The 26,178-nt window shown below is 45.8% G+C and overlaps 2 protein-coding genes across 10 annotated transcripts in view; one reads left to right on the top strand and one right to left on the bottom strand.

Annotated features, from left to right (window-relative positions):
- The window catches only part of DNM3 (dynamin 3), a 180,348-nt gene extending 159,522 nt beyond the window's left edge, over positions 1-20,826 (top strand). For 5 of the 9 annotated variants that reach the window (XM_054072455.1, XM_054072458.1, XM_054072459.1 and 2 more), the window contains 3 exons: positions 206-432; positions 1,067-1,303; positions 14,222-15,325. In XM_054072455.1, the coding sequence (XP_053928430.1) occupies positions 206-432; positions 1,067-1,303; positions 14,222-14,291 (534 nt within the window). In that variant the 3' untranslated portion in view covers positions 14,292-15,325. Of the gene's footprint in view, positions 1-205; positions 433-1,066; positions 1,304-14,221; positions 15,326-18,245; positions 19,380-20,011 lie in introns of those variants that run through there. The other 4 variants (XR_008450894.1, XM_054072462.1, XM_054072457.1 and 1 more) reach the window with 4 other exon arrangements.
- A 42-nt stretch (positions 20,827-20,868) lies between these two features.
- PIGC (phosphatidylinositol glycan anchor biosynthesis class C) lies at positions 20,869-25,573 on the bottom strand. Its single transcript, XM_054072465.1, has one exon. It carries the CDS (start codon positions 25,537-25,539, stop codon positions 24,652-24,654), a length of 888 nt encoding a protein of 295 aa, XP_053928440.1. The 5' UTR covers positions 25,540-25,573; the 3' UTR covers positions 20,869-24,651.
- Between the last annotated feature and the right edge of the window lie 605 nt (positions 25,574-26,178).

Genomic DNA, 26,178 nt, shown 5'->3' on the forward strand with positions numbered 1-26,178 from the left:
CCAGCTCCTGTTCCAGCCTTTGACCTAACAAAAACTGCATGCCTGGCAGAACTGGTGTTAATAAGGTTTTGGGAGACACAGATTAAATTTAGATATGTCCCTTTGTTCTGTGGATCTCACGCTGTATTTGTTCAGTATTGTGTTTTTAATAGATTCGGGGTTTTTGCTTATTTGTTTGGTGGGGTTTTTTTGTATGATGAAATAGGTAAAAGAATTTATCAACGCAGAGCTCCTGGCTCACTTGTATTCTTCTGAGGACCAAAACACTCTAATGGAGGAGTCAGCTGAACAGGCGCAGAGGCGCGATGAAACGCTTCGCATGTACCAAGCACTCAAGGAAGCCCTAGCAATCATTGGCGACATTAGCACTAGCACCGTCTCAACCCCTGCACCCCCTCCTGTCGATGACTCTTGGCTTCAGCAGGCCCGCAGGTAAGGATCTTCAAACCTGTGCTGCAATTAGATTTAGGACAGGCAGACATTGTCGCTCCCTCCCCGTCTTCTCGGGCATCAGATACTCCTCCAGGTCCTCAATGACTTTTGTGAGGGAAATCAGAACACTTTCCCACATATGCACTTTCTCTGGGTATGTATGTGGACAGCACGTGGGATGTTTGCCTTGTAGAAGACCATCCAGTGGGCTTATAGCTTGTCTGATGCTTCAGATAGCAGCCACTTCTGTCACTGTGGTTGTGTAGCCACATAGCCTCTTTTTGCAAGCTGTTAGAAGACTTCAGCGTGTCAGGCTCCATGTCCTAGAAAATCTGCTTAACAGAACATCATTAGAACTCTTAATATTAAAATCTACTCAATTTACCTCTTTGACTGTGTTCTTATTTCTGACTATTGTAAGGCATTCTGTCTGTGGGAAAGGTAAGTGTGAGACTTAAATATATATGATGCTCTGACACTGACAGCAAAGGAAAATGCTAAGGAAAAAAAAGGGATTTAATTTCTGTTTAACATTTAAAAAATAAAAAAAAAATTTACACACACACCCCAAAACAAAACCCCAAAACCCAAACCTCACCTTACTGAACTCTTTAAATCTCTGATATTTCCCTAGATCACCTCCTCCAAGTCCCTCAACTCCAAGGAGACCTACGTTAAACAATCCTCCAACAAGACCTTTATCTGGCCGAGGACCCGCTCCTGCAATCCCATCTCCAGGCCCTCAGTCAGGGGCTCCCCCAGTGCCATTCCGCCCAGGACCACTGCCTCCATTTCCCAGTGGCAGTGAAGCCCTTGGAGGACCTCCCCAGGTTCCCTCTCGGCCGTCCCGGGCTCCTCCCAGCGTCCCAAGGTAAGATGTCTAATCTTCCTGGTGGTGGGCATGGTTCTCTCCCTCTAGCATAACAGACAGGTTCTGCACTGTGTCCAAAAGTCGAGCACCCTTGTTGAGTAAGTCTTGCAACAAAACAAAATTGGGCATTCCTTGCAGAGAGTCCAAGGCATTTTGAGGAACCGGTTTTTAGCACAAATTTGGGTTTTTGAAGAGAGAGGAAGCTTCTTCATGAGAAAAATATTCCGTCAATCAGTTTGAAGACACTAGATTTTTCTTTGTTCCGTTTCTGTTGCACTCATGTAAAGGTTACAAAGATGGAAGTTATCTGCCTGTCCAGAAAACAGGCAGGGGTACAGCTGGGAGAGAACAAGAACAATCCTTGTAGGGGAACAAACTGATAGGACCCTGAGTTTTATTCCACAAGGCAAGTAATTTACAGCCAGTTGAAAACAGTCCATAGTTGTCTCAACAGTGCAGGTCATACAGCACAAAAGGATTCATTAAGGAACCTCATTTTCATGAACACATTGTTTCTTTTCCTTCCCTGGGCTTTGCATTTATCAGTTCTTTTTAAAGTAGCTTTGCATATTTTATAATTTTGTGTGGCATTAAATGCTTTTATAATATAAGTTATATGAACAAAATGTCCTTAGTATTTATTTTCACAATGACATATACACATAATCACTTATATATATATATTTATATGTGAAAGCCTCTGATTCCAAAGGCTTCAGTAACTTCCTGAATTACGAGAGGCATGGGCAGATTAGGCAAGATTGGAACAAAGGGGTTTCTTAAGTTTTAATAAATTAACTGTTACATTAAAATTAGTCAGCGTTTGGAAAAAAAAAAACCCACCAGTTAAACAGAAACAAGAAGAAAATGTGCACTTTTTCAATTTGGAAATGGTAAGTGAGAAGACAACCTTTGGAGAAAAACTTTCTTTTAAATAGGTGAGATCTGTTGTGGTTTTCAGTAACCTAAATTGGAGGCTCAGTGTTACTTACATAACCATCTTTTATAATATGAGGAATTAATAAATTAAGTCTATCAAAAGAATGAAGTATTTTTATATATTTGCTGTGAAAATGGTATTTTGGCATCAGTGCTCAACCATGGAATGGACTCTTTTGTTGTAGTGGATACCCCATAGATTGCAGTGGACTGGTGGGGTGAAACCTGGAATGGCCTTTCTGGGTACTATCTTCACACTGATTGGGTAGAAGTCCGAGCAGGGTCCTCTCACTGGGAGAGCCTGGGACTGAGCCAGAGGGCAGTGGCATCCCTGTGCCATCAGAGGATAAATCAACGTGCTAGATGCAGAAACGAGGTCCAGTGTTTTGTCAGTTGTACTACTGGAGAGAGAACCATAGCTCCTTGATGCCTCTCACCTTGCCCTGCAAGCGAGCATGTCTCCTTGGTCCTGCCTGGCTGTGGTTTTGCATGTGCCTTGCTTTCCTGAAGCGGCTTGCCAAGAGCATGTCTGATGATCATCTTTTTGATGCTGAAGCAATAGGTGGGATGGAGAGCAGAAAGGACACAAAAGGCACTTGGGTAAGCAGACTGCGAACAACTCAATTCGTGACTGCCCCTGGTGGCATGCAAAAGCAGGGGCTGCTCAAGGAGGTCAGTGTTTTTAAAATGCTGTAGTTGGATATAGAATTGAATGTACGACTGCCTGACATTTTTGTGGAAAAAACGTCTGCCATACACATCTCCTGGCCTGGATCCTAGATGGCTTTTTTAGAGCCATGAAAGCCTCAGACATAAAAATAAAATCTCTGATGGTTAAGAATGAAGGAAGGGTTTGCCGTTTTGCTGAAACTTCAGGTTTCTCCTGCTGACTAAAGTTCAAGAGAGGAAATCCCAGGGAAGGGGCTGCAGGGGAAATCACCTGAGGGGGGACAGTGTGGCCGACTCTTGCGCCTATTAAACTTTTCTTCTCAGCCCTGGAATTTCTGTTACGCTCGGTCTGGTTTTAATAACAGCCTTTGCAGGATCATAGGAAATTGACTCGGAAAATGGGTCTGAGATATTAAAAGGGAAAAAAGGAATAGTTTTGAGGAAGAGTTCTTGTGGAAACTCGAGCTTTCTCCGTGACTTATTGTTGAACTGGGCTCTGTGCTCCAACTGCTTCACTACCATTTGCTGCAATGATTCCTTGAAGTGTCAGAGTCGCTCCTATCTAAGGAAATAGTTTAGCTTCCTGAGAAGAAATTTGTATTTTTAAAGTTCCTCTGGCTTTTTAAAGGAGCTTTTTGTTGCAGCCCCTGTCACTGTCACATGGAGCTGGAAATCTTGACACGCTGAAGAAATACAAGCTTTCTGTTTTCTCCTGTTCTGCCCTAAGATAAAGACATTCATTTCCAGGGGTAAGATTAGGACTGTCATTTTCCAGTGAGTGCCTGAGCACACATTTGGTTTGGGGAATTGGCCACCTTATAGTGAGATACAAGCCCTGTCTTTAAAAAATTCGTTTTCCCCCTCAGCTTTTAATCTAAGGCATTTAATCTAAGGAATTGTACCGAAATTGTGAGCTCTCGGCATTTTCTTACTGTTCCTCACTTACTAAACAGGGAAAGGAAAAGGTTTAGGGGAGCAGGAAATAATTTTCTTCCTTGCTTCACTCTGATTCTCAAGCTGGTTTGGGTTATGTGTTCTGAATATTTCTGTAAGGAAACAGAAACTATTTGCATGATACATGCCTCTTTTAATTAATCCCACTTGAGGTGGGTGGATCTCTCCCAGCAAAGCCTGTGAGTAAAGGCCCCTGGCTTTAAGGGCTCGATGCCAAAACATATATGAAATGCTCTCCGCTGCCAGAATGCAGATTATTCTCCCCCTCTCTTGAAAGGCTGCAGTAGTATTTTGAAAGAAAATGCAGCCGTGCACTCATTTTGTTGAGATGGCTTTAAGCAGGCGTTAGAGCCACTTCAGCTTACCATGATGGGTGTTTGCCTGCCTGTTTGGAAAGCCTGATCTTGACCAATTTTAGTTCTAATGTGGATGCTTTGATTTATAGCTTTTAAATGTCCTGAATGGGAATCTCAGCTTTGCCACAAGGAAAACAATTGAATTGGAAATGCTTTCCTCCTGGCAGCAGAGCCCGTGGGGTTAGTGGGAATGGGAGGGTGCTCCCTTTTTCTCTCTGTGTCCTCTGCAACGCTACTGTGGATTCACGAAGGCTCTCCCAGCAAAGCACTGGAGATTGTTACTCACTTTGCCATTAAAACATAACTGACCCCACTTGATGTGGAACCCTGGGATCTGGTTAAATGGAGGTATTGAAGGGCTGGACTACTCACTCAAGCAGGCAGGAATGTAAATGCTCTTGAGAACATGTATCTCACCCTCAGGCACGCTGGTTCTGGGTCCCTGGGAGCCGAGGGTGGTCTTTGCATGTGAGGCAAGCAGCAGGGAGAGAATTCATGTTGTGCTGTTCGTTAACAGTCCCATACTCTCCCTACAATTTACTTCAACCCACAGCCAGCCAGCATGGAAGAGCTGATGGCTGCTATGCAGCTACGTTTTATTATGCCACTGAGGCTAATTACATGACCTGTTGTAAGCCATGATTACATATTTCTGCCAACTTGGCACAAAAAAAGTATTTATACTTGACAGTAATTACAGTTAGAAAATTCCAGACAAAGCCAGAAGCACTGCAGAAAGCATCGCTGCTTGACATTTCCTGGTCCTCAGGCTCTGTACTCGGTTATTTGACTGCCAAATATCAACCATAAAGTAAGTTTTCTGTGATGGATTTTTACGGATTAGAGTTCTTTGGAAAGATTTAATGTAATGTCTAACTCTGTGGACTGAACAATAACGGGATCCCTTGCAAAAATTACATGTGATCCTCTGATGAAAATCTGTCATAGCGTATAGGCAAGTGAGGCCTTATCCTGCCTTAGGCTGGGAATCTCCTCTCTTCTGCAAGTTTGGCCTCGCAGCCTTAAAAGCTTGCTACTGTGTTTTTTTAATGGAATATAAATAATAATCAAATAGATGTTGCATCAAACTCTTCTGGTAGGATGAGTAAGTGCCCATCTTAAAGCATTTGCATGCTGAGCTGAATGATCTCGATCTGAATACTCAAGGAGAAAAGAACAGCTCCATCCAACAATGGCATCCATTTGTTCCCTTTGAATGGATCCTAAGTTAAGGTTATATTCAAAAATTATGATCAGCAAGTAGGAGCGTTTTGTGCAAGCAGAGCAACAAGAGTGTTATCTGGAGAAATTTCAAAACTCTGCTGAATTTAAGGGGAAAAAGAAAGTGAAAGAATAACTAATTTAATTTTGCCTTTCATGTCTGTGAATAAAGAGCTACACAGGTGATGCAAAGCCAGAGCCCATCACTGAAGGGGATACTGCTCTTCCGTAGCCAGTATGTTTCCAGTTCTGCCTCTCCAAGGACCCCAAAATCACAAGACTTATGGGAATAGCAGTTATTTTTTCTGTGATTTCTGCTGTGAGGGAAGACACCTTGTGTAATTTGTTACCAGTCTGAGTTACATGTCTGGTTGTAAAGCACACCCAGTGATAGGCTCCTTTTGCTGCTGGCTGCTTTGAGCAGGAGACTCCATTTATTTCCCCTTATCTCTTAGAAAGGAGGTCTGCTTTTTCCCTCCTCCGCTGACTCCTTCATCAGTATTTTGTTTTCTTTTTTTCTGCCCTTTTCTGGTTGTCCCTTTCTTACCATCCTGTTTGCTTCCTCCTTCACCTTCTCCCTTCACTTGGTTTCCTGCCTGGTACATTTGTCTCCCTTCCCCACGTATTCCCTCCTTTCCTTCTCACCATCTTGTCTTGGTTTCTTTCCAACTTATTCCTTCCCCAGCACCTTTGTTAATCTGTCTGCTGCTCCTTGCATTTGTGTCTTCTTTTAAAGTTTTTTTCCATCGAGTTTTCCAATCATAAAATGTAATATTTGGCAATCTTTCTTAACAGCAGCCTGGCGTCAGTGATGATGGCAACCACTAGCTTAGGGGAGCCATGCTGCCACGTGCAAAAATAACAGTCATCTTGCCTGGGGTCATCTTGCAGCTTCAGTCCTCACAGAAGCAATGACAGAAGTAGCGTTCTGAAGGACGATAAATATCAGAGGGGTTGGCCAGAAAGCAGGTCACAGCAAGATTTAAAAAAACGTAAAAAAAAATCATATTACAACTACTGTTGTGGTTTCATTATAGTTCTTCAATACCAATCTTACAACAAACTTGGGATGGCATTTGCACAGAACTGATTCTTCAGCTGCCTGAACTGCAATGCCGTGAGAGATACAGCAAAGATTGTCACTTCTGCTCTGGGAGCTTCATTGATTGCTGCTCCTGAAAGGGTGGTGTTCTTCTGGACTAGCAAGAAGACTAAGTGTAACAAAGTATATGGGATGTCAGGCATTACAGCCTAGGTTCTGTGTCTGCTGCATCTCCTTTCATCATTCAGAAGCAGGCTCCCCACTTAGTATCTTGAATGGTCCAGGAATTTTCTGATGGACAATATGCTACGACAGCTGAACCAATGTATTTGGAGAGTGGCTTGTTCTGTGTAGAGTTTAGGATTTATTTTATCACAGATAGTTTTGATTGTCTTTAGTATTGTTCCTGAGCTACTTGCTCCTGCCTTATTCAACAAAAATTGCTTTTAAATGGGTCCATGTGGTTAGGACTGTTGCAAGTTACTTTCAAAATTCAGCAAAGTGGATCAGTCTAGGAAACAGCTCTTTTTGTACCTGTTTTTCTCTGTAGAGCTCTTAGTGTAGACCAGTCCCAAGGGATGGGGAAGGGTAAGTAAAGACAGACAGGAAAACAGAGAATTAAGGAACCTGAAAAGAGTTGAATGAAGTGATCCCTGGATAATGATGATGTTGTGAGTGCAGACACAGTTGAAACACAGTTGAAACCTGCTTTGAGAGTGTCAGCTGGTGAACTGAATGAATAAGTGACTTATTCTGTTAGGTATTTTCACCAAAAGCTTTTTTTCTTGCTTCCTTGGTCTTTTCTCTCTCCAGATAACTCCTAGTAGAAGGAAGGGGGTTTTCCTTTTGGCATCTTTCAACTTGAAAAAGGAGAGTAGAGTCAAACAATAGCAAATGTTTGTCAGAAATACAGGAACCTGAAGAAGTGTTTTGTCCCCAGTAACTATTTAATCTCATGGCAGAGTAGTTTACTAACAGTTGCTGTGAAGGGTCTGCAGGATTATGCAAAGGCGTTAAGCAGGAAATTTCTTGCCTTGTCTTAAGTGAGCGGAATAGCAGTGCATTGCTAGCCTTCCTCATACTAGAAGCAAAAATGTATGACAGTAACTAGAGAGATAGAAGTGACGTTGTGAACCTCCTAAATCTGCAGGCATCTTGAATGGCTCTCCTTGAAACTGTCCTCTCCCTCACAAGCTGTACTGGATGGTTAGTGAGTGAGGGCACTCAATGGCTGCATTAACAGTCACACTGATAATTTAGTTGTTATCATGGACAGGAAGAGATGCAACTCCAGCTGGAGGTGACAACCAGAATGCTCTCTTGCTTTCTTGCACCAGGGTAAGCAAAGAGGAGAGAGACAAAAAAGCAGAGTGGGCAGAGGCAGATGTGGCATTCAAAGACAGGTTACGTGATTCACATTGATGCTGAACAGTACAGCTAAACACAGACCAGTACACAAGACTTGAGCTACTATGCAAAGATGAAATGACCCTTCTGCTGATTTTGTGGCCCTTCTGTTGTCATCTTCTGCTGTGGGTAGAGAAGGGTAGAGCAGCGTTGTGAATCTGTCACTCAACACTCCTAACTTTCTTTTTCCATGGGTGGTTTTGATAATCTCTGCTATCCTGACCGAGAGTTTTTGAAGAGCTGGGACAGTCCTCCATGAAAGTGTTGCATGCTTGCTTACTTGACTTGTTCCTCGCTGAAGGGCGAAGAAGAACACATAGTTTGTTAGGAATAATAGTCTTTCTTGGTCACTTAATTGAATTCACTTTTGTTTATTCAAGCTGAGTTTTTCATATGACACATTAATTCCCTGAAACGACTAATGGGGAAATGCAACACCCATACAAATATACAGATGTATTTGTATGTGTGTGTGATAGACGTTAATTTATGATGGTCAGATAGAAAATGTAGCTTGAGTCGCAAATAATAAATTAATCTAGGGGAGCATCGTATTTTGGACCTCTGTGCCACTGAAAGAAGTATCTATATTAAGTTAAATCATGCAGTGTGGAACCTCAGTAGTCCTAATGCTTCAGAACATTATTAGCATTTGAATAAATAGAGATTTATATTGCTGCAGTGTGGTGGTGGCTAGTGGAAGGACAATTTCTTCCCATTCACTCTTATTGTTTTGTTCCTTTCACTTCAAAGAAATAGGCATCAGATAAAATAGCATAATCTAACAACTTTAACTTGCTCACACTTAACACAAAACTTCTTCCATTGACAGGATGTTATGCAGCTGGATCATTTGAAATAGTGAGGTTCAGCTCTATGCATAGCTGTGCAATCTGGCCGTACAGTCGCAGCACGCTCTCTACACGGTCATGGAGCCTGATACATATGTGTTCAGCTGGAGAGCTACTTCAGAACTGGCACGCATCCTCAAACGCTGTGCTGTGCGCCTCAGCGCTTCCGTTCCTGATTTGCCTGCCGATAGTAAACCTGTGGGCATGCTTACTACAGACATTTTATATTTGACAATATGACATTTTTCAGTACAGAAACAAATCAGAGAAATTTTTGCTCTCTTGAACCGTTACATTGGGGTAAGGGACCATCTCATACAGATATTCAACTGCTTTTCAACACCAGAATACTGTTTCTCTTTTCTCTCATAATCTCCTTCTGAGTGTTGTCCATGATTCCTGCTTTACTCTTCTTAACATCATTATCCTTTTTCTGTTTTTCTCCCACTGGTGATCAAGTATCAAGCGCCTTTCCTCCTCTTGGTTTTCCCCCTTCCACTCAAGACCCTTTCTCCTTAGTTTATGTTTGGGAGACACCGCAGTAGCCGTGCTGCATCTGCTGGAGGCCAGAAAGACTGTTCTGTATGCATGGACATAACTAATTAGGAGTCAGCTTAACTAACTAGTTAGACTAACTAATCAGGCCTACATCCATGTCTCACCTCTGTTCTTCAACCACGATGGCTACAGTAGTTTTCGTTCTGGTTTGGATTTTCTGCCCAATCCAGTAGCTGACAGAGGTTGAGAAGTACCGTATAAAAGTTAGATAAGTTGATATAAAAGCCCAGAAAAGTAAAGGGTGAGTTTCTTGGGATCTTATGAAACACAGAAAACTGTATAAATATAAAATTAGCCAGGGCATTTATAACTATCCTAAGAAGAAGCTACCTCGTCTCTCTAAATTACCACCCAAATGAGAGACTGTAAGTATTCCTCACCTGAAGTCAGCCCCGGTTTATCCCCGTATCGTATGCCTCACATCCAGATCTGTATTGTCACCTAAAATAAAATCTGCAGCCAGACTTAAAGCCAATTGGAGGTTTTATTTGAACATTTTCTTGTTAAATTCTGCAAAGACAATGTCACAGATGAGGGTACTCTGAGAGGGCTACATTATAGGGAAACCAAGATTGTGAAAAAAGGGAGAGGAGAATGAGCTTTTGTTTACAATTTTAGATCTATGGGATGTATCATAAAAATATAGTTATGTGCCTGCCTTCCGCAAGTGCTCTCTGGTGGTCATAAGCAAATAAGAATGTCAAATGTAAGTGGAAATGAAAACCTTTTACTTAGAAGCACGTTAGCTGTGCTCTGCGAAGAGAAGCCATCTTCTTCGAGCGGGGCCTCCCGTGGTAATTACAGCCATGCTTTACTGAAAGCGTATTTTGTGGACTGTGTGGGGAGCAATAGCACTGCTCAAGAGGCAAATGCTTGAAGAGCTCCCATATGTTTCTGATCGAATTTTAGGTCTAGACTCACTTTATTTAGTTTCTTTTCTTCTGTGTTTGCCTGGATAAAGCTTTTAGGAGTTCTTTTAAAGCCGGGAAAACGCGGTGTGCTGCTTAGGTTAGAAATAAATGTAAAACCATCCCTTTTTTAAAAACTTTTTTGCAAGGGGGTAAAAGTTATCCTCTGTTCAAAACCCCACTGAGCTCTTCAAAGGAGGAGTCTCTGCAGCAACATGAGGGAGTTATTAAATACATACTTAGTCCCCAATTTTCATTGGTAAATTCTTTATGTCTGTTTAATGTGTGCTAGTTAGAAGAAGTGATTCTTTCTGCAGACTCGTTTACTCAACCCTGGGGACCTATGATCTCCTGCCCCTTTAGCACTAACTTTTACAAACACTGTTTCCCCTTTTTTTCCTAAAGAAAAGAAAAGAAAGCCCCACACCAGGCTGAGCAGCCGTGAAAGGGGCCAGGCAGCGGGTCTCAGCCCCAGCACTCAGAGCCCTGGCTGTAACATTGGAGACAATACCCAAACTGGAATTAGGGCAGCAATGACATCTTTATAAGAATGTGCTTTCTATGAATGGGAAGCAGTTTTTTTGGGGCTGGGAACAGCTCAGCACCTCGAACGCACCCTGGGCTGGCGGAGTCCATCCGATAGCACAGAGGAACGAGGTCCACGCCACTATCATCTGCTGGCCTCAGACTAAACATTTAATTGGGCTTAGTCACATATTTACTCACTGAGATGGCAGGATCTGGGGGAGGTTGTTTTCCTCTGGTTTTCCCTGCTTCTGTCCACAGGCAGGCGGGAGCTCCCCCTGCTGCTCTCTGCTCCAGATTCCTGCCCCTTTGCTCCATGTTTGGAGGGGCTCCCTTGGGGGACCCTTGGCTCTTACAGCGATGGTGCTGGAAGCACGCTTAGCTTCCCTCTGACCTGTGTGCTTTGGAGCACTTGGGCTCCCAGCCACCTCTCTGGGTGTAAGGGACAGGGAGAGGCAAGAGACCTGCGGATTAGCATCTCCGGCTTTGAGGTTGGGAGTCCTGGGAGAGGGGGAAAAGGTCTGAATCCTACTTCCAGTGTCACATGATGACTTGGCATATTGGCAGAGAAGTCTAGTGATGGGCAGCTAATGGGCTTGTCCTTTCCCTCACTATGAGCTGAGCTGCAGCTTGTAGTGAGCGTCACTGTGTGCTGGTGGCTAACAAAGCTGAGGTGTCTTCCCCGAGGTGAACCCCTGCTCTGTGCTCTGCCCATGGGCTCTGGAGCATGGTCCCTCTTGCATTACTGGCACAAGGAGGCAGAGACTGCCCAGGAGACTGTCAGTAGCGGGTGATTGGAACTTTTGCAGGTCTTTTCTCAAGTGCTGCCTTTTCTCAAACTTCTGCCACTCCTCCGGAATGCACCTCTGATTTCCAGGGCGCAGGTCCCACTCCCTAGTCATGGTGCACAGGGTTAAGGAGCTGGAAGGAAGCCCTGTGCAACTGCTGGAGCTAAGGAGGGGTCTGTCCATTCCTCATGTACATCCCTGCCCGTACTCGCTGGGAAGAGACACACAAGTGTATGCACGTAGAGCATCCCAGACCCTTGCGTGCATCTCCTCCAGGAGATATTCAAAGTGGGAAGCTGCATCACAGCAACGGGTCCCGTGACCTCGCAGTGGCAGTGGCTGCTCCTTGGAGACCATCCCCTTGGGGGTATCAACTTCTTCTTGAAATACATGCTGGGGTATTTTCCTGTTCAGGTCTGTATTGGGCTTCAATGAAAATTCAGGATAATGGTCAGAATGTGGCTCTGGTTCAAGGGGAAATAGGGCTCAGACTTGATTTTGGTTGAGGTTTGGTGTGGCTGATTGTTCCCAGGAAATCCTCCCACTGCGCTCTCCAGTTTCTGATCCTGCCGGGCTAAATGGCAATTTGACTAAATTACATTATTTGAACCCAGTGTGCTGCATTCAACCTGGTATTAAAATGCATGCTTGGGCTTGTATCTTTTAAATTTGATATGAAGACAGCTGTATGCATTTTCCCTTGTTTGTAAATTGTATACACATGATACAATATTTTCAGTAAGCGCTAAACAATGCAATGTGAGGCATTTCAACAAAGGAATAATTTAATGCAACCCAGCTGAAATGCAGAGCCTTAGAAGTGGTTCTTTATGAAACTACAAATTTTGGAAATGGGTCCAGAAGACCTACACTGGAGCAACACAAGAAACAATAGTTAACGCGGTAACATTTTTTTCTGTAAGAAAAATACACCATGAAGAAATTACATTTTGCCTATTTTTTTAGCTTGTTGATTTACTTGAATGCTTCATGTGGCGTGTTTTGTATTTGTTGCATGTTAGAGATTAAAATTCTCATTTCTTCACCAAAAGAGAATATTGTCGTACAAGACACACTTTGAGCCAAGCAAGACTTTTTTTGTCAAGTGTAAATTTGTCTCATATATTATGTTCCAGTTCAAAGATTAACAGCACATTGTTACATTCTTTTTGTATTCTATTTAGCTTTAACAGAATTTCCTTTGTAATCTTCTTCAGAGACAGGAATTGTTCCTACTTTCACAGGTGGAAGACAGCGTTAGAGAGGGCAGTACAATTTGTCTGGGCCATTAAAGAAGTCAGCTGAAGCTGGATGGGAACTGAAGAGTCCTCAGCTCCCTACCTTGTTCAAACTCTGGGTTCCTGCCCCTCTTAAGAGCAGCTCTGCACTCTCGTGATGATCTGGGCTGGGTTAAGGAATAAAGAGAAAGATGGTAATTCCTGTTAAAGAAAACAGGGAGCAAAAACACTATGTAAGAGATGGACTGGAATAACTGCAGCAACGACACACTGATGGAGGGTGTTGGACAGGTAGCTAAGGGAGCAGGGTGGCTGGGAGGAACAGTCTCTTAGGGATGTTTCTATGGCACAAAGTAGTGCTGGGCAGAACTGTCTGAGCTAGTGCAAGTGCTGGAGGCCAAACAGGTATTGTCATCTCAGATTCTGCATAGGTGTTGCTCAGTGAGGTGTTTTAGCCTAGATGGAATGGAGAGTTAACAAAGTACTATGTGTAAGTAAGCTGATGGAGTTATCTCCACACAGTGCTGACATGAGCTTTGTACCCTAAATACACACGAAAATGTAAAAGGCAATTGCGTGGAGAAAATCTGTTTACAACTCCTGCAGAGTTGGTTTGTTGTCCTTGGACAAAGTGAGGGAGGGGAAGTTCTCAGCCTGGACTATCCCAGCTCAGCCTGGACTGCAGATGGAACGTGCTCGGGGATTGTACTGCTGTTGACTCTTGCACTGTGGTCTTTTATCAGATGATGCAGTACTCTGAATTGAAAGGCAGGGGTTTGCCCTACCCAGGAACCTGTGCTGAATCAGCCATTTGAAACAGGGGAATAAAGACCTATAAACCTTCCCAAAGAAATCTAGGACGTAGCAGTTACGGTGTTGATAGAGGAACACATTAGCGGTAAATGAATGAATCCAGGAGCCATAGCCACACCTCACATTTTCGTAACTGGCAGTTGATATAAAGCTTGAAATTTGTGCCTCAAATTCAGGCACACTGGCGTGGCTCCAGTGACCCAACTGTGCAATGAGCTGCAGGGTTTCTGCTTCTGCAAACAGCAGCTGAAGTTGCTGCCGGCTGTCTTCCCAAATCCAGCTGGCCACTCTGACACATGCCCGTAAGTCTGCTCCATGGCTGTCCAGGCTGGGACTGACCCCTGAGAAAACAGGAATAATGATCCTGCCCTGATGGTTTCCGTGACACAAGAAGGTGAATGCATTCAAAGAATACCCTGGCTGTGGACCAGAGAGAAGAGCTGGACGATGCGTGAGAGGGCAGAGGCACTGTGTGCATGTGGCAAACCCGTCCCTTCCTTATTGTGGATGCTCAGGGCTGTCATGCCTCATTGTACATGGAAATGATTATTGTGTTCACGTGCATGTGCATGTTCACATAGTTACAGCGAGAGGAGCCAGGGTCATTCTTAGTGTTTGTGCTTATTGTTTCTTCTCTCTTTCTCTCCAGTCGAAGACCACCCCCTTCACCTACTCGGCCCACTGTAATTCGTCCGTTAGATTCATCCCTGTTAGACTAAAAGAAGTTTCTGGCATGTCATTCATTGTTAACCAAATATGTGGAAACAAATTGCTTGATAACTGTTGCAATAACCAATGTATAGTCGCATGTATGGACATCTATAGGCAAGTAACCAATTTTACTGATATACTCTGTCCATTCCGCGTTGTTTATGAGGTCTTAAATGTTTTGGGAAGGTCTGTGCTGCCTTGACTTTTCCTTTTGCAATAGCTTATGTTAGCTAACTTACTGACACGTGTTCACCCAGGCAGTTGTGCTCACGGTCCTGTACAGTCACAGGAGATCTTGACTGTGTGTGTGTTTGTGCACGTGTTGATTTGATCTGCTGCTTTTTTTTCCTCTTATCTGAAAGGAATCTTGCTTTTATTTGTACCTTTCAGGTTTTCTGTCATTTGGAATTACACAGTTATGCCCATTTTCTTTTTGAATGGCTAAACTGGGCAGAGAAAAACAATGTGGTTTCTTATCAAGCTCTTCTGAAGGCCCCACACTCCATGTCTCTCTTACAAGAAGCTTGCTGGATGCCTGCTTCTCCTAGAATGTCTCCTTATCCGAAGTCTAGTTTTTAAGGAATGTTGTTAAACAAGAAGGGTGTGTATGGGACAATGCATGTTTTACCTTCTTTCCACACTGGCAGCTGACGTGCAGGGTCGGTTGGGTGGCTGGTAAGGACCAGGCTGCAGTGCCCCAGCTGGCACGGCTCAGTGTGGAGCTGTCTTACCCTGCAGCAAGGATGGGAAAGGGTGGTTTGAAGACCCAGTACCTGACAGAGCAGCATGTGCCAGCCTGCTTTGTCTTCTGCTAGTGATTGCTCACATTTGTACTCCCACTGAACTCATGGGAAGCCTTGTGGGTGTATGTAATATGTATACTTGTACTGCGCAGCAGGATCCAGAGAACTAAGCATTGCTTTTGGTTGTTCTGTGAAGCAGAAGGAGATACAGGCATATGCACAGCTGTAAATGGGCTACTGCTCCTCTGCCCACTGTCTGAGCCAATTCACAGAGCTGTGGCCTAGATTTCCAAGGGTCTGGTTTGGATTTGAGATACTTGCTCACACCAGTTGATAAACTTCCACTATGCTTCCCTATACAAAGATTTTCTCTTTGCATCACTTGAAGTCCTGCACACCTCAGATCAGGGTCGCTTTATCCAGCAGGGTAGTGAGAGGTGCTCAGCCGTGCATCTTGGCAATGGATTATCTTAGCAGATGCTCACTGCTGAGCTCTCCTCTGCCTATTGGTTTGCACATTATATATTAATGCATTATAAAAACCTTTTGTCTTAACTGCATTACTTCACTTCGAACACTTAGGGTCAGTGTCACACTTATAGCTTAAAACTTACTGAGTTAACAGACTTAAACTAGAGATTAATTTGGCCCTGTTTCTTTAGAAATATTAATTGTTGTTATTACAATTATGGTAACAGATCCCTAGGCAAAACAACTGGTGGTTTTAAAGGCCCGCAGTAAAATGAATCTAACAAATTTATTTATTGAGACTGCATGTAGGGCTTCGGTACGCTGTAGCCTCATGATTAGGAAGAATCCAGTTGAAAACACACAAAAAATAGGGATTTATGCTAGTAAGTATTCCCAGACTGCTGACTAGTTGTGCTTGCCATGGAAGCAAATTGTGTTTCAGGTTGCGTAAGAGAGAGAGGCTTGGGAAAGCATCATGATTTGTATGTTAGCGTAAATTTTATTTCCTGTCAACCTCATCCTTGTGACACACACCTGGGGAGCCTAGAGGTCAACATCTGAAGCACAGTGAAGATGGAGTTTGTCACAGCACTGGCATCTTGGTGATCTCAGAAGGCTGCTTAAGTGGCTGGTATTTGTTTGGAGAACAGGCCCAGACCTCCGAAGCCAAGTGCACAGAATCAGCTTTCAAGGAGAAAAAAAGGTTGCAAACCTATCTACAGTTGCGTTGGTTTATACTACAAAAAAAGAAACTATATTTTTATGATTTTTCTTGTGTTCTGCACAGTTTTCCACTGTGCAGCATGCTCTGCTGTAAAATGCAAAGCATCTATTAGCTGTATTTTTCTAAACAGCTATAGCAGCCCACGCGGTTGCCCAGCCAGCGAGCCTGCCTATAGCTTATCAGAACTCCCTGTCACTGACTGGCAGCTGCCCGCTGATGGAAAGGCAGGCTTAGCCCCCTCACCCACAAAAAGTCACTGTAGCCCCAGATTTTGATACTCCTTCAGTAATACTGCATGCCCATGGTCTGGGTTTATCGCACCCTACCCCACACACTCAACTTAGTCCTCCAAGGTCCATTTGTTCTGTAGAAAGATGCAGCACCTCCAGAAGATGATTCAGACCCGTGTGGCCACACGGGAGGCAGGTGTGGTGGTGCTGGTAAGTTAGAAGCTGCAATTAGATGACACAGATCCTGGCCTAGAAACATGTTTTTAAATTCTCTGAGCTTGAATGCTTAATTTACTTTAATGATTGTTCCTGTTAAGCATAGGGAAGTAGATAGCACAATTCAGCACTGTCCTTAACTCTGCCCCCCAAGAAATTGTATTTCTCAGCAATAATCTTGAATTGTAAATGAAGCTCTCAAGGGTGGATTTACCTGGAAGAGGAGGAGGAGGAAGAGGCAGTGAGGTGCCTGTGGGCCCACTGTCAGCACTATCTGGTTCTGTGCTTGATGTTAAGGTCATGGGACATAACCACACAGCATTCCCTTCCTCTGTATCCTTGTTCAGATCATGTTTAAATCTGTCCCTGTGCCCTAAACACAACCTTTTTAAGTGTGTAGGTTGATAGTTAACCTTGAGGACAGATCCAGTTTGAAGATTTTGCCTCTAACTTCTTGCATATATGTTTTTCAGAATAAACTGAATGGTTGTTCCTGGGGAAAATATTAAGTTCTTCCCAGGAAACTCCCACATCCAATTGAGTAAGTCCTTAAAGTTGTCCTGAGGTTGGGAACCTCAGCCTGTTTCTTCCTGCTGTGCAGTGCCTGGAATGGGTTTTGTCCCGCTCACTCCTGATGCTGGCAAGTCATGTCTCTCCCATCCCTTGTTCTCAGAAGAGCAGCTTTGGCAGCAACTCACTCCATGCCTGATGGACAGCAGGATGAGCACCCGATGGATCTGCTAGAGGGGCTGGCTATCTCCAGCTGGCCATTGTCCCTTCTGCGGACACTTTTACGCAGGGTGAACTAAGCATGAGCTGCTGTAGCTGAAAAGCACGGGTTGCTCTCCCTTTCTTCAGTGCCTCTGGCAAAGCTCGGAAGATTGCCAAGGAGTAGTGGCGATGCCTGTTCAGAAACAGCAGGATATCTGATCTTATGTGAGGTGCATGATGTACGTAGCTAAGTTTCAGGAGGGTGGTCATCTGGTATCGCTTTTAGGCTAAGCCTGGGTCTCTGCCTAGAGAACATGTTCCATCTCACCTTGTCATGGCTGACCAACAGCTGAAGAGCTTGTGCGTGCCATAAATAGCTCTCGGCTTTTAGTCTCAAGGGATCTTGTGTTAGGGTTAAAAATATTGTATGTTCATTGAAAAGGCTTATGTACATAGTTAATGTGTGTTTATTTTATTGCTGATCTCGTTGCACTTTCTGAGTAAGTCTCATAAAAGTAGATTATTTATTATATTAAAGATACATTATAGGTTATAGCATCTCGTGTTAAAGCATAACATCAAAAATATAATACTCTCTATCATAGACAGCTACACTAAACAACATATATACAGTGTATTGAGATTACTGGATAGTTCTGTCTTTGTGTCTTAAAGCAGTCTGAACCTCCTGAACTGAAAGCAGCCCTATTCTGCCCCTGTGACACCAGGAAGGCACCAACCTCACGGTGTACTTCTGGCACAGTTCCTCCTGTTGCAGCATTGAACCTCCTCCCCAGGCCCTAGCAGAACAGCTCCCTGTGTAAATGAATGTTACTCTGCCTGTCTTTCCTCTTGCTTTGTCTGCAGGCGAGCTGATACCGACGGCTCCTCCGGTCCAGACAGTCCTCAACTCTTGCTTGATATATGATTTGTCCCGTCTTGCCGGCCATTTGCTTTACTGCCTCTTTACTTTTCCAGGATGGTGTAAATGATTACTTCTTTTTGTAAGAAGCAAATGCTTAATTACTTTCTGAATTTTGCTCTGTATGTTAATGACCTACTTCATATGAGCCAAAACATCTGCCTTTGGTTTCATGATCTGTAAATGGTTCCCGGTGTTGACCTTTGAGTACAGCGAGTCGATTCCCGAAACCATGGCTGTTACTGAGCATTACACACACCGGCTGTAAAAATGTTATGCTGCTTTTCTGAACCTGAAATAAACTGTAACTCTTGATGGGCTTTTATTAGTACTTTCTGGATGTGCATTTGTGGTCTTCTGTCTCTCACACCATAATCTTAGCATACCGCACTCCACCTCTGTTGGGACTGCAGTGTGTGTTGCACTGAGATCACTGGACATGTCATTAAAAGGGGTGAAGGGGGAAAAGTAACCCATGGGAAGCATTCGGCCTGCTTCCCTTCCAGGGGCTTGGAGTGCTGCAGGGATGTTTTGCTGGGAAATGGATGAATGCTTTTCAAGCCATATCTGGTATTCATTTCATTGTTGGGGAAAGCATGTTTTGGGGGTGGTTGAGAGCTGAGCAGGCGGCCAGACTGAGTCTTCCAGAGCGGGAGCCCGAGTAAAACTGTGCGTGTATATTCAATCAAGCCCAGAAGGGATTTCCCCCTAAAGTGGTTGTGCGGATGTCTTGATTACTCAATTCCTCATTCAGATCAGTATGAGCCAAGTGACTGGAATCGGTGCTCGGAGGAGATGGTCTGCATGGCACAACAAGCACAACAGCTGCCTACAGGAGAGGATGTTCCTCACTGAGCACAACAGTCACTACATTGGTCCTTAGACAGGCTTTGGGAAAGAAGGGGAGCAAAAGGAGGGAGGACAAAAGCAACAAGTCCACATTGTATTCACTTACTTGCTGTAATGTTTGGAGATACATTTTTTAATAGCCTTTAATGGCTATGCCTGAGGCAGTCTGTGCACTCCCCTCAGTGAACAGCAGTGCCACACGTGTCCCACCTGGCTGGAGTGTGTCATGTACCCCTGTAGGAGTTTGCTCCTGGCATGTTGGTCAGCAGTACCACAGTGCTCTGTGCTGCGTAACAGGAGCATCCGCTCTTCTCTAATCGCTGCACTGAGCCATCAGCTACTGGGCTTGCCAGTAGGTTCACTGCACCGCTGTCACCCACATTGTTAACCTTTCCCAGCAATGTTCTCTCCTGTTACCCCATCTTGTTTGATCATTCCCAGTTTCATCAGAATCTCACTTTAAAAAGTCTACTCCAAGAACAGTGTTTGAAGCAGATAGTGGTGCCAATTTTAAGCTTTGCTGAGGATAAGATCCTCCAGAGAATATTATTTGCTGCAAGAAAATTAGAAGGCCTGTGACCAGCAACCTCCACGCCTGTGATGTGATTGTCCTAGTTCTCTGGCACCAGCAAGTCAGATGGGAAGTGCTGAGGATGAAAGCCAGACTGTGCTGATAGCCAGCTGATTCTAATCTTGCTCTTTTCCTTAATGTGCATGTTCTGTGCCTTTTTTTCTCTTAACCCATTTTATTTAGATAATTTTGTATATAAGTCATTCTATTGTATCTTGACCTTTTGTTTTAAATCTTTTCTTCCCCCTCCCCATGAATTTTGGATATTTTTTTTTTTTGTCTTTTTCCTAGGCGACCTCCACCATCTGTTCCAGGAAGATCGTCTTAACACACGTGTTTCTTTTTCGTTACATGCAATCTGCCTTTTGGGGTTTTTTGGTCCAAAATTATCTTTAATTTGCACTAGCCTATTTGTAAATGAAAGATTTTATTTTCAAATGTCAATGAGAAGCCTGGATATAAAGAAAATAAAAATTCTGTCTACAAAACAAAGGCGTGCTGGTTTTCTGTTAAAGCCACTCTTTCTCAAATGGAGCCATTAACACCCCATGGAAGAAATTGCCCGGGCTCTGGGAAGACTCCCACCCTCTGAGGTGGTGGAGGGAGGGATGTTCTGCTGGATTCCACCACTGCTTCCGAATTCATTAACCACCAGGATTGCTCCACATAAATGGCTTTGGCTTAGCATTAGCAGGAAGAATAGCCAGATTCTTTAACAACAGAGTCCTGAGGGATGTGTAAGGCACCAGTGGCAGCACCTGGCTGAATGGAAAGTAAAAGGGGAAGATCATAGCAGTCTCCAGACTGATGAACCTGCACAATTATAAATAAATCACAGCTGCTCTGATCATTTTTTTCAAGCTAAATCTCTGAATTCCGTGCGAGCCAACCTCATTGGAGCGTCAGAGCTCAAACAGCTGTAAGTAGCTACCTCTGGGATTTCATATGTGTCTGTCCCTGTAGGAAAGAAAATCTGGGATTTAACATTTAGAAGATGTGCTTGTTTGAGGTGCAAGAGAAGTATATGAAGAGTAAGTCTAAAAAAGGGAAAACTGCTGGGGTTTATTGACTGTTTTTCTCATATGAAAACAAAGAAGGGATCTCTCACAAAGTGCGCAGATAAATCAGAGGATTTGTCTGCGCAGACATGAAGTAGAGGTACAACACAATGTCAGAACTCTAGCCCGTTGTTTCAGGAGCAGGAACAAGACATTGCTTTGGAGTAGGAAGTTCACATTGAGACGCAGCTGCAGTAGTGCAGCTCAAGGGACGGGGGCAGGAGAAGAGACCAGTATTGTATGCGTAGATGGGCCCTGACAACACAGGTTGTGCTCTGCTTCAAGCCACGTCTCACATAGCTTTGCTGAATTTGGGTAATTCCTTATTTCAGCTGATTTAGCTCCTGCTAGACCTTTGAAATACATGTTAAACTAGGAATTGCTGGAGCTGGCAAGAATACAGTGATAGGCAATGTGCTTCCCAGCACCTCAGGAAAGGGGAGACATGGAGGGTCCCAACAGTTCCGTGAACGCAACTGTCCCAAGATTAAGGGATAAGGAAGGGAGCACAGTTTGGTCATGTCTTTCATCTGTGGAACTCATCACTGTCAGGTACTGGGGCAAAAAAAAAACCCACAGCAGAGTTCAGGAATTGTGTATTTTCAGAACTACTACAGAAAGGAGGGCATTTGTACCTAGCAAGTTCTTGAGGAGGTTCCGGCCATGCTTCACCTCTCAGGTAAAAGGGAATGGGAACAGGCTGGATTTCACAAGCTGGTTTTTATTCCAGACTGTTCAAAAAGCTGTTCTGCACTGGGGGAAGCTCTCACTGCATTCCCTCTGGGATATGGCATGGTAGCAACAGATGAACCAACAACAAATAAAAGGTGGCTGACGTTCTAGTGGTATGGCCCTACCCTCCAGCAACCCCAACCCGGAGCTGCTGCTGTCCTCCTAGCTGGCAGCTGATCCCCCTGCATTAGGCTGTAACTTTTTTCTTCGGTCATTTTATGGTGTTAAAACCTTTCACAGAAATCTTCACCTTCTTATGAGGTATTTGACAAAAAATATTGTTGGAAATATGACTCTGAACTTTATGGCTTTCTGGTAGCTATTCCTAAAATCTCCCAAGTAGAAAGACAAAGGTATTGCTGTGCTGGAAAACCTTGGCAAGCTCTCTGGTAACAACTCGTGGGATGAATTTTTGAAGCAGCTGTTAAACTTTGTCTGTGCCATTTCCACTCAGCAATGGTACATGTTCTGTGGCTAAGGGTGCTGCGCCAGCTGGTGGCATTACGCGTCCTAGATTGCTTTTCAATGGATGGTTTGAAATCCTGTTTTGGTTTCCCGATCATACACGTTGTTGCTCTCACCTCTCATGTCACAAAGTTGTCTGATGTGCAGAGAAAAGCTTGGTAATTATGGTGGGAATTGAAGAGATGAAAAGATCTTACCTTCGAAGACTACAGCTTGCCTCTTTCCAAGCTTCCCAGATTTCAGTCTCCCTCACAGGGAGGGCCACAGGCCCCTGACAGTACAGTGTGGGTGGCTGGTGCTTGCCTTTCCCTGCAGCAGAGGCTGTAGATGGAGACTCCAGACGGCACGTGTCAGCAGCTCCCCCAGGAGCAAGGCTTATCCCTGGCCAGTTTACAATTACTCACATTTGGCCATCAAAAGAAAATGTCCCATTGAAGTACTCAATCTCAGCAGACTTAGAAACTTAAGAGAAAAAAATTGCACTTCCTTGTAATGCAAAATAACATTTAACTCTTCAGAGCTGGTTGATGGCTATTCAGTTGTGTGCAAACTGAGAAGGACCCATTTCTTTGGTCTCATGCTTCATCAGAGGAGCCACAGAACAGTAGGTGCAGGTAGTGAATGTCCAAAAGGCGCCCTGCTTCACTGCAGAGCTGGGCATAGAGTTGTGATCTGCAGAGCATATTCTGACCTCAAGCATAAAGGCCTACTCATAATGGCCATTTATTCAGCATCCTAAATAACTTCAGCAGCGCTGCAGAGCGTGTGTCTTCAGGAGGCCAGGAAGTCTTAAGGAAACTCTGCCAGGCCTTTGCATCTCCTCTCTCTTGCTCTCTCTTGCACTTTTCCTGCCCTCAAAGTCCCTTTGAGCATGCAGGCCGTGGGCTGGGCTTTATATTTTCATCTCCCAGGTTAAGGAGAGAAATTGCCTGTAGCAGGCTGGCCAGGACACGGCCTGCATCCTGCCTGGAGTGGGACCTGCTGAAGCAATCGGAGCCCAGGGATCTGCATAGGCAATCGTGGCAGCCTGTGCCCATTCCCACCTGGAATGTCTGGGTAGTTGATAGGTGCATCTTTTCCTAACTTAGTTGCTTTTGAGTCTGAATTTGGGAAGATTATTTTTGGGGAGATATATTTCTTCTTAGGGAATGGGTGCAACAGAATCTCTGCTTCCTTGTAGCCTCTGCTGTGGTAGACGTTAACAAGCACCAGGCAGGCCAGATTTGATTTACACTCAAGCCTTGCTCTACCAATGTACTCTGTGAATTGGCTTTGGATGGCACCATCCCAGTGGCACTGGCTCAGTGCAAGATGGAACATCCCGCTCACTGAGCAGCTTTCTGGGAGACCTCCCTGTGGAGGAACAATCATTTTTCCAAGGAACTAAAAATTGTCATCTTCACTGTGAGCATCTGGCTACTCTGTGCTCCCTGCAAGACTGGATCACAGGCTGTAAACTTCCACAGGTTTTCTTTAATTAAAAGCAAAATGAGATGTAGTCATCACCACGACTACAACAGCAATAACGAATGCTTGGCAAGAGCCATAACAAAGCACTGGAGGTCTTGGGGACTCCACCAGCGGTAGCTCATTTCCGAGAAAGCCTAAGGAGCACATGGCTGTAGCGAGACACTGGCGTGCAAAGGGATGTGGTAAATCAAGCAGAAAGTTGCACCTCTGCAGTGTTAGATTTCCAAGAGAGAACAGTTTCATCAAAAACAGGGTAATGCCAAATGCATCCCTGTGAGGTGGAGCTGGGGCAGGTGTGCGCATCCCTTCCCTCTGGTGGTGTCAGCTCCAGTAGGGTCCTGTCCCTGGAGCTCCAAGGGACTTTTTGCTGGGAGTGCCCTCGGTTGCTATGTGTCTCGTGCCAGATAGACAGCCACTGGACAGACACCTCTCAGACAGGACCTAACTAAGCACAGCCACTGCTGTGGGTGCATCTGTGGAGGTCTGTGTTGAGCTCCACCCTTCTCGCTAGGGGTCTGGCCCTGACAGATCCACATCTGGGAGGGGGCTAGAGGAAGGAGGAAGGCATCTTGCCTCCTCATACGTCCTTTTCCTAAAAGATTTAGGGTAGCGTGATGCCTGGCAGTGTTGCGAGGCTGTTCTGGCATTACTGACCAGCAGGATGCAGGCAAGTAGGGCTCTGCACCACCCCAGGCAACCTTCCGTTTGGTCTTTTGGGTCCAGCAACACCCACCACCCTGCACCTCTGCCTTGCCTGCAGTGACCCTCACCCAGCCCCCTCTTCTCCCCCAGCCCTCCCAGGGACATGCTGTCGCACACAGTGAGGTCCCTGGGGCTCAGGACCTCGTGGGCATACTGTGGGGATTGGTTGAGCCAGATGTGCATTTCCACATGGAGTTTCTGCTCAAGGGATACAGCTCCTTCCACCCAAAACACAGCTACCGGTCTGCATGGCTGGAGCACACACCACTCTGCTTGCCTGCACTCCGAGCTGTGGCACAGGCTGGCCACCCTGTGGGGTTCAGCTCCTTCCTTTCGCAAACCAAAGCAGGTTGGGTCTGGAAACAGATGCTGAGGGCAATGCAAACATGGTCCTCATTGCTGTGTGAGAGGCTTTATTGAGCTGGTGTCCTCCCCTCAGGGCTGTCGCCAGCAAGGACCTTCGCACTGCTCACACCAGAAGGTCACCTCTCCCCCAGGCCAGGCCTACATGAGGAACCTTGAGAGGTCCTCCTTGATTTCAGCCTCATCCCATGGCCCATGGATGTTGTCCTTGAGCAGCTGAAGGCGGATGAGGCAGTAAGGGCAAAGGCAGGAGATGGCAAGCAGCAGTGAGGCGAAGAGCACGGCACTCACGCTGGAGATGGTGGCCAGCCCCGCCAGCGCCACCAGCGCAAAGAGCACCGTCACCCCGATGTAGCAGCGGGGTGTCCGGGCTTTCAGTTTCTTCTGCAGCATGGGCCAGAGGGCGAAGATCTGCATGGCGAAGGTGACCACAACGAAGGTGTGGAGGGAGCGGGGCAGGCGGGAGGCCAGACACACCGAGGCGAAGATGGCCATGTTGAGGGACAGCGTGCTGGAAACGATGGCGGCGTTGGCGCCGTAGTCAAAGAAGATGAGGTGGCCGAGGAGCATGAGGGCTGACATGGCGTAGATGGTGTCGGTGCTGATGGACTCGGTCAGCGTCTTCAGCACGGGCGAGAAGCCATAGGTGAAGGCGGCGAAGACCAACGTGCTCTTGAGGTCAGCCCAGCGCGTCCTCCCGCTCTGCCGCCGCCCGGCCCCTCTGTCCACGGCGTCGAAGAGGACGTAGCCGAGCAAGGAGGAGGCCAGGGCGGCCCCGAAGAGCCGCTGCGGGCTGAGCCGCCCCGCGGCCATGTACCACCAGGTGAGCACGAAGACGCACACACTGCACAGCTGCTGCACCACCGCGCCCGACTGGAAGGCCACGGCGCCGTAGCGGTACCGGCGGGCGCGCACGTTCTTCCGCAGCTCCGCCAGGAACCGCTGGTCCACGTAGTTGTCGGGGAAAGGCTGCCGCTCGTACAACACCTTCCGCCACGGCGGGCCGCCCGCCGCCGCCGCCGCCGCCATGGCATCGGCCGGGGAGGGCGCAGGCGCCAGGGGAGCGCCCCCTGGCGGACAGCGGGGACAGGGGAGAGGGGGCGGGGTAGTGGGCGGGGGTAGGGGCGGGGTAGGGGGCGGGGACAGGGGAGGGGACAGGAGGAACAGGGGAAGGGATAAGGGAGGGGACACGGAAGGAGATACGGGAGGGGGCAGGAGAAAGAGGTGTCCGCGCCTGGCCGGAATGGAATGGAATGGAATGGAATGGGAATGGGAATGGGGTAGGGATGGGGATAGGGATTGATATGATGGAGATGGATAGATGGAGATGGAGATAGATAGATGAGATGGGATGGGATGGGATGGGATGGGATGGGACGGGACGGGATGGGATAGAAACGGGGATGGGAATGGGAATGGGAATGAGATGGGATGGGATGGGATAGGGATGAGATGTGGATGGGATAGGGATCAGGATGAGGATTGGATTAGGATGGGATGGGATGCGATGGGATGGGGATGAAGCTGGCTGGACTGTGCTGGGATGGAGAGGTCCAAGGGCTGCCCAGATGGTACCAGGATGTGGATGGAGATTAGGAGGATGGTGAAGAAGATGAGGATGTGGATGCTGTACCATGCTGGGATTTGCAGGATGGGATGGGATGGGAT

Source organism: Cuculus canorus, chromosome 8, assembly GCF_017976375.1.
Source record: "Cuculus canorus isolate bCucCan1 chromosome 8, bCucCan1.pri, whole genome shotgun sequence".
Lineage (NCBI taxonomy): Eukaryota > Metazoa > Chordata > Aves > Cuculiformes > Cuculidae > Cuculus > Cuculus canorus.

What these genes read in the sequence shown, in the direction of transcription:
- PIGC (XM_054072465.1), bottom strand. Translation starts at nt 25,539, where the DNA reads ATGGCGGCGGCGGCGGCGGCGGGCGGCCCGCCGTGGCGGAAGGTGTTG.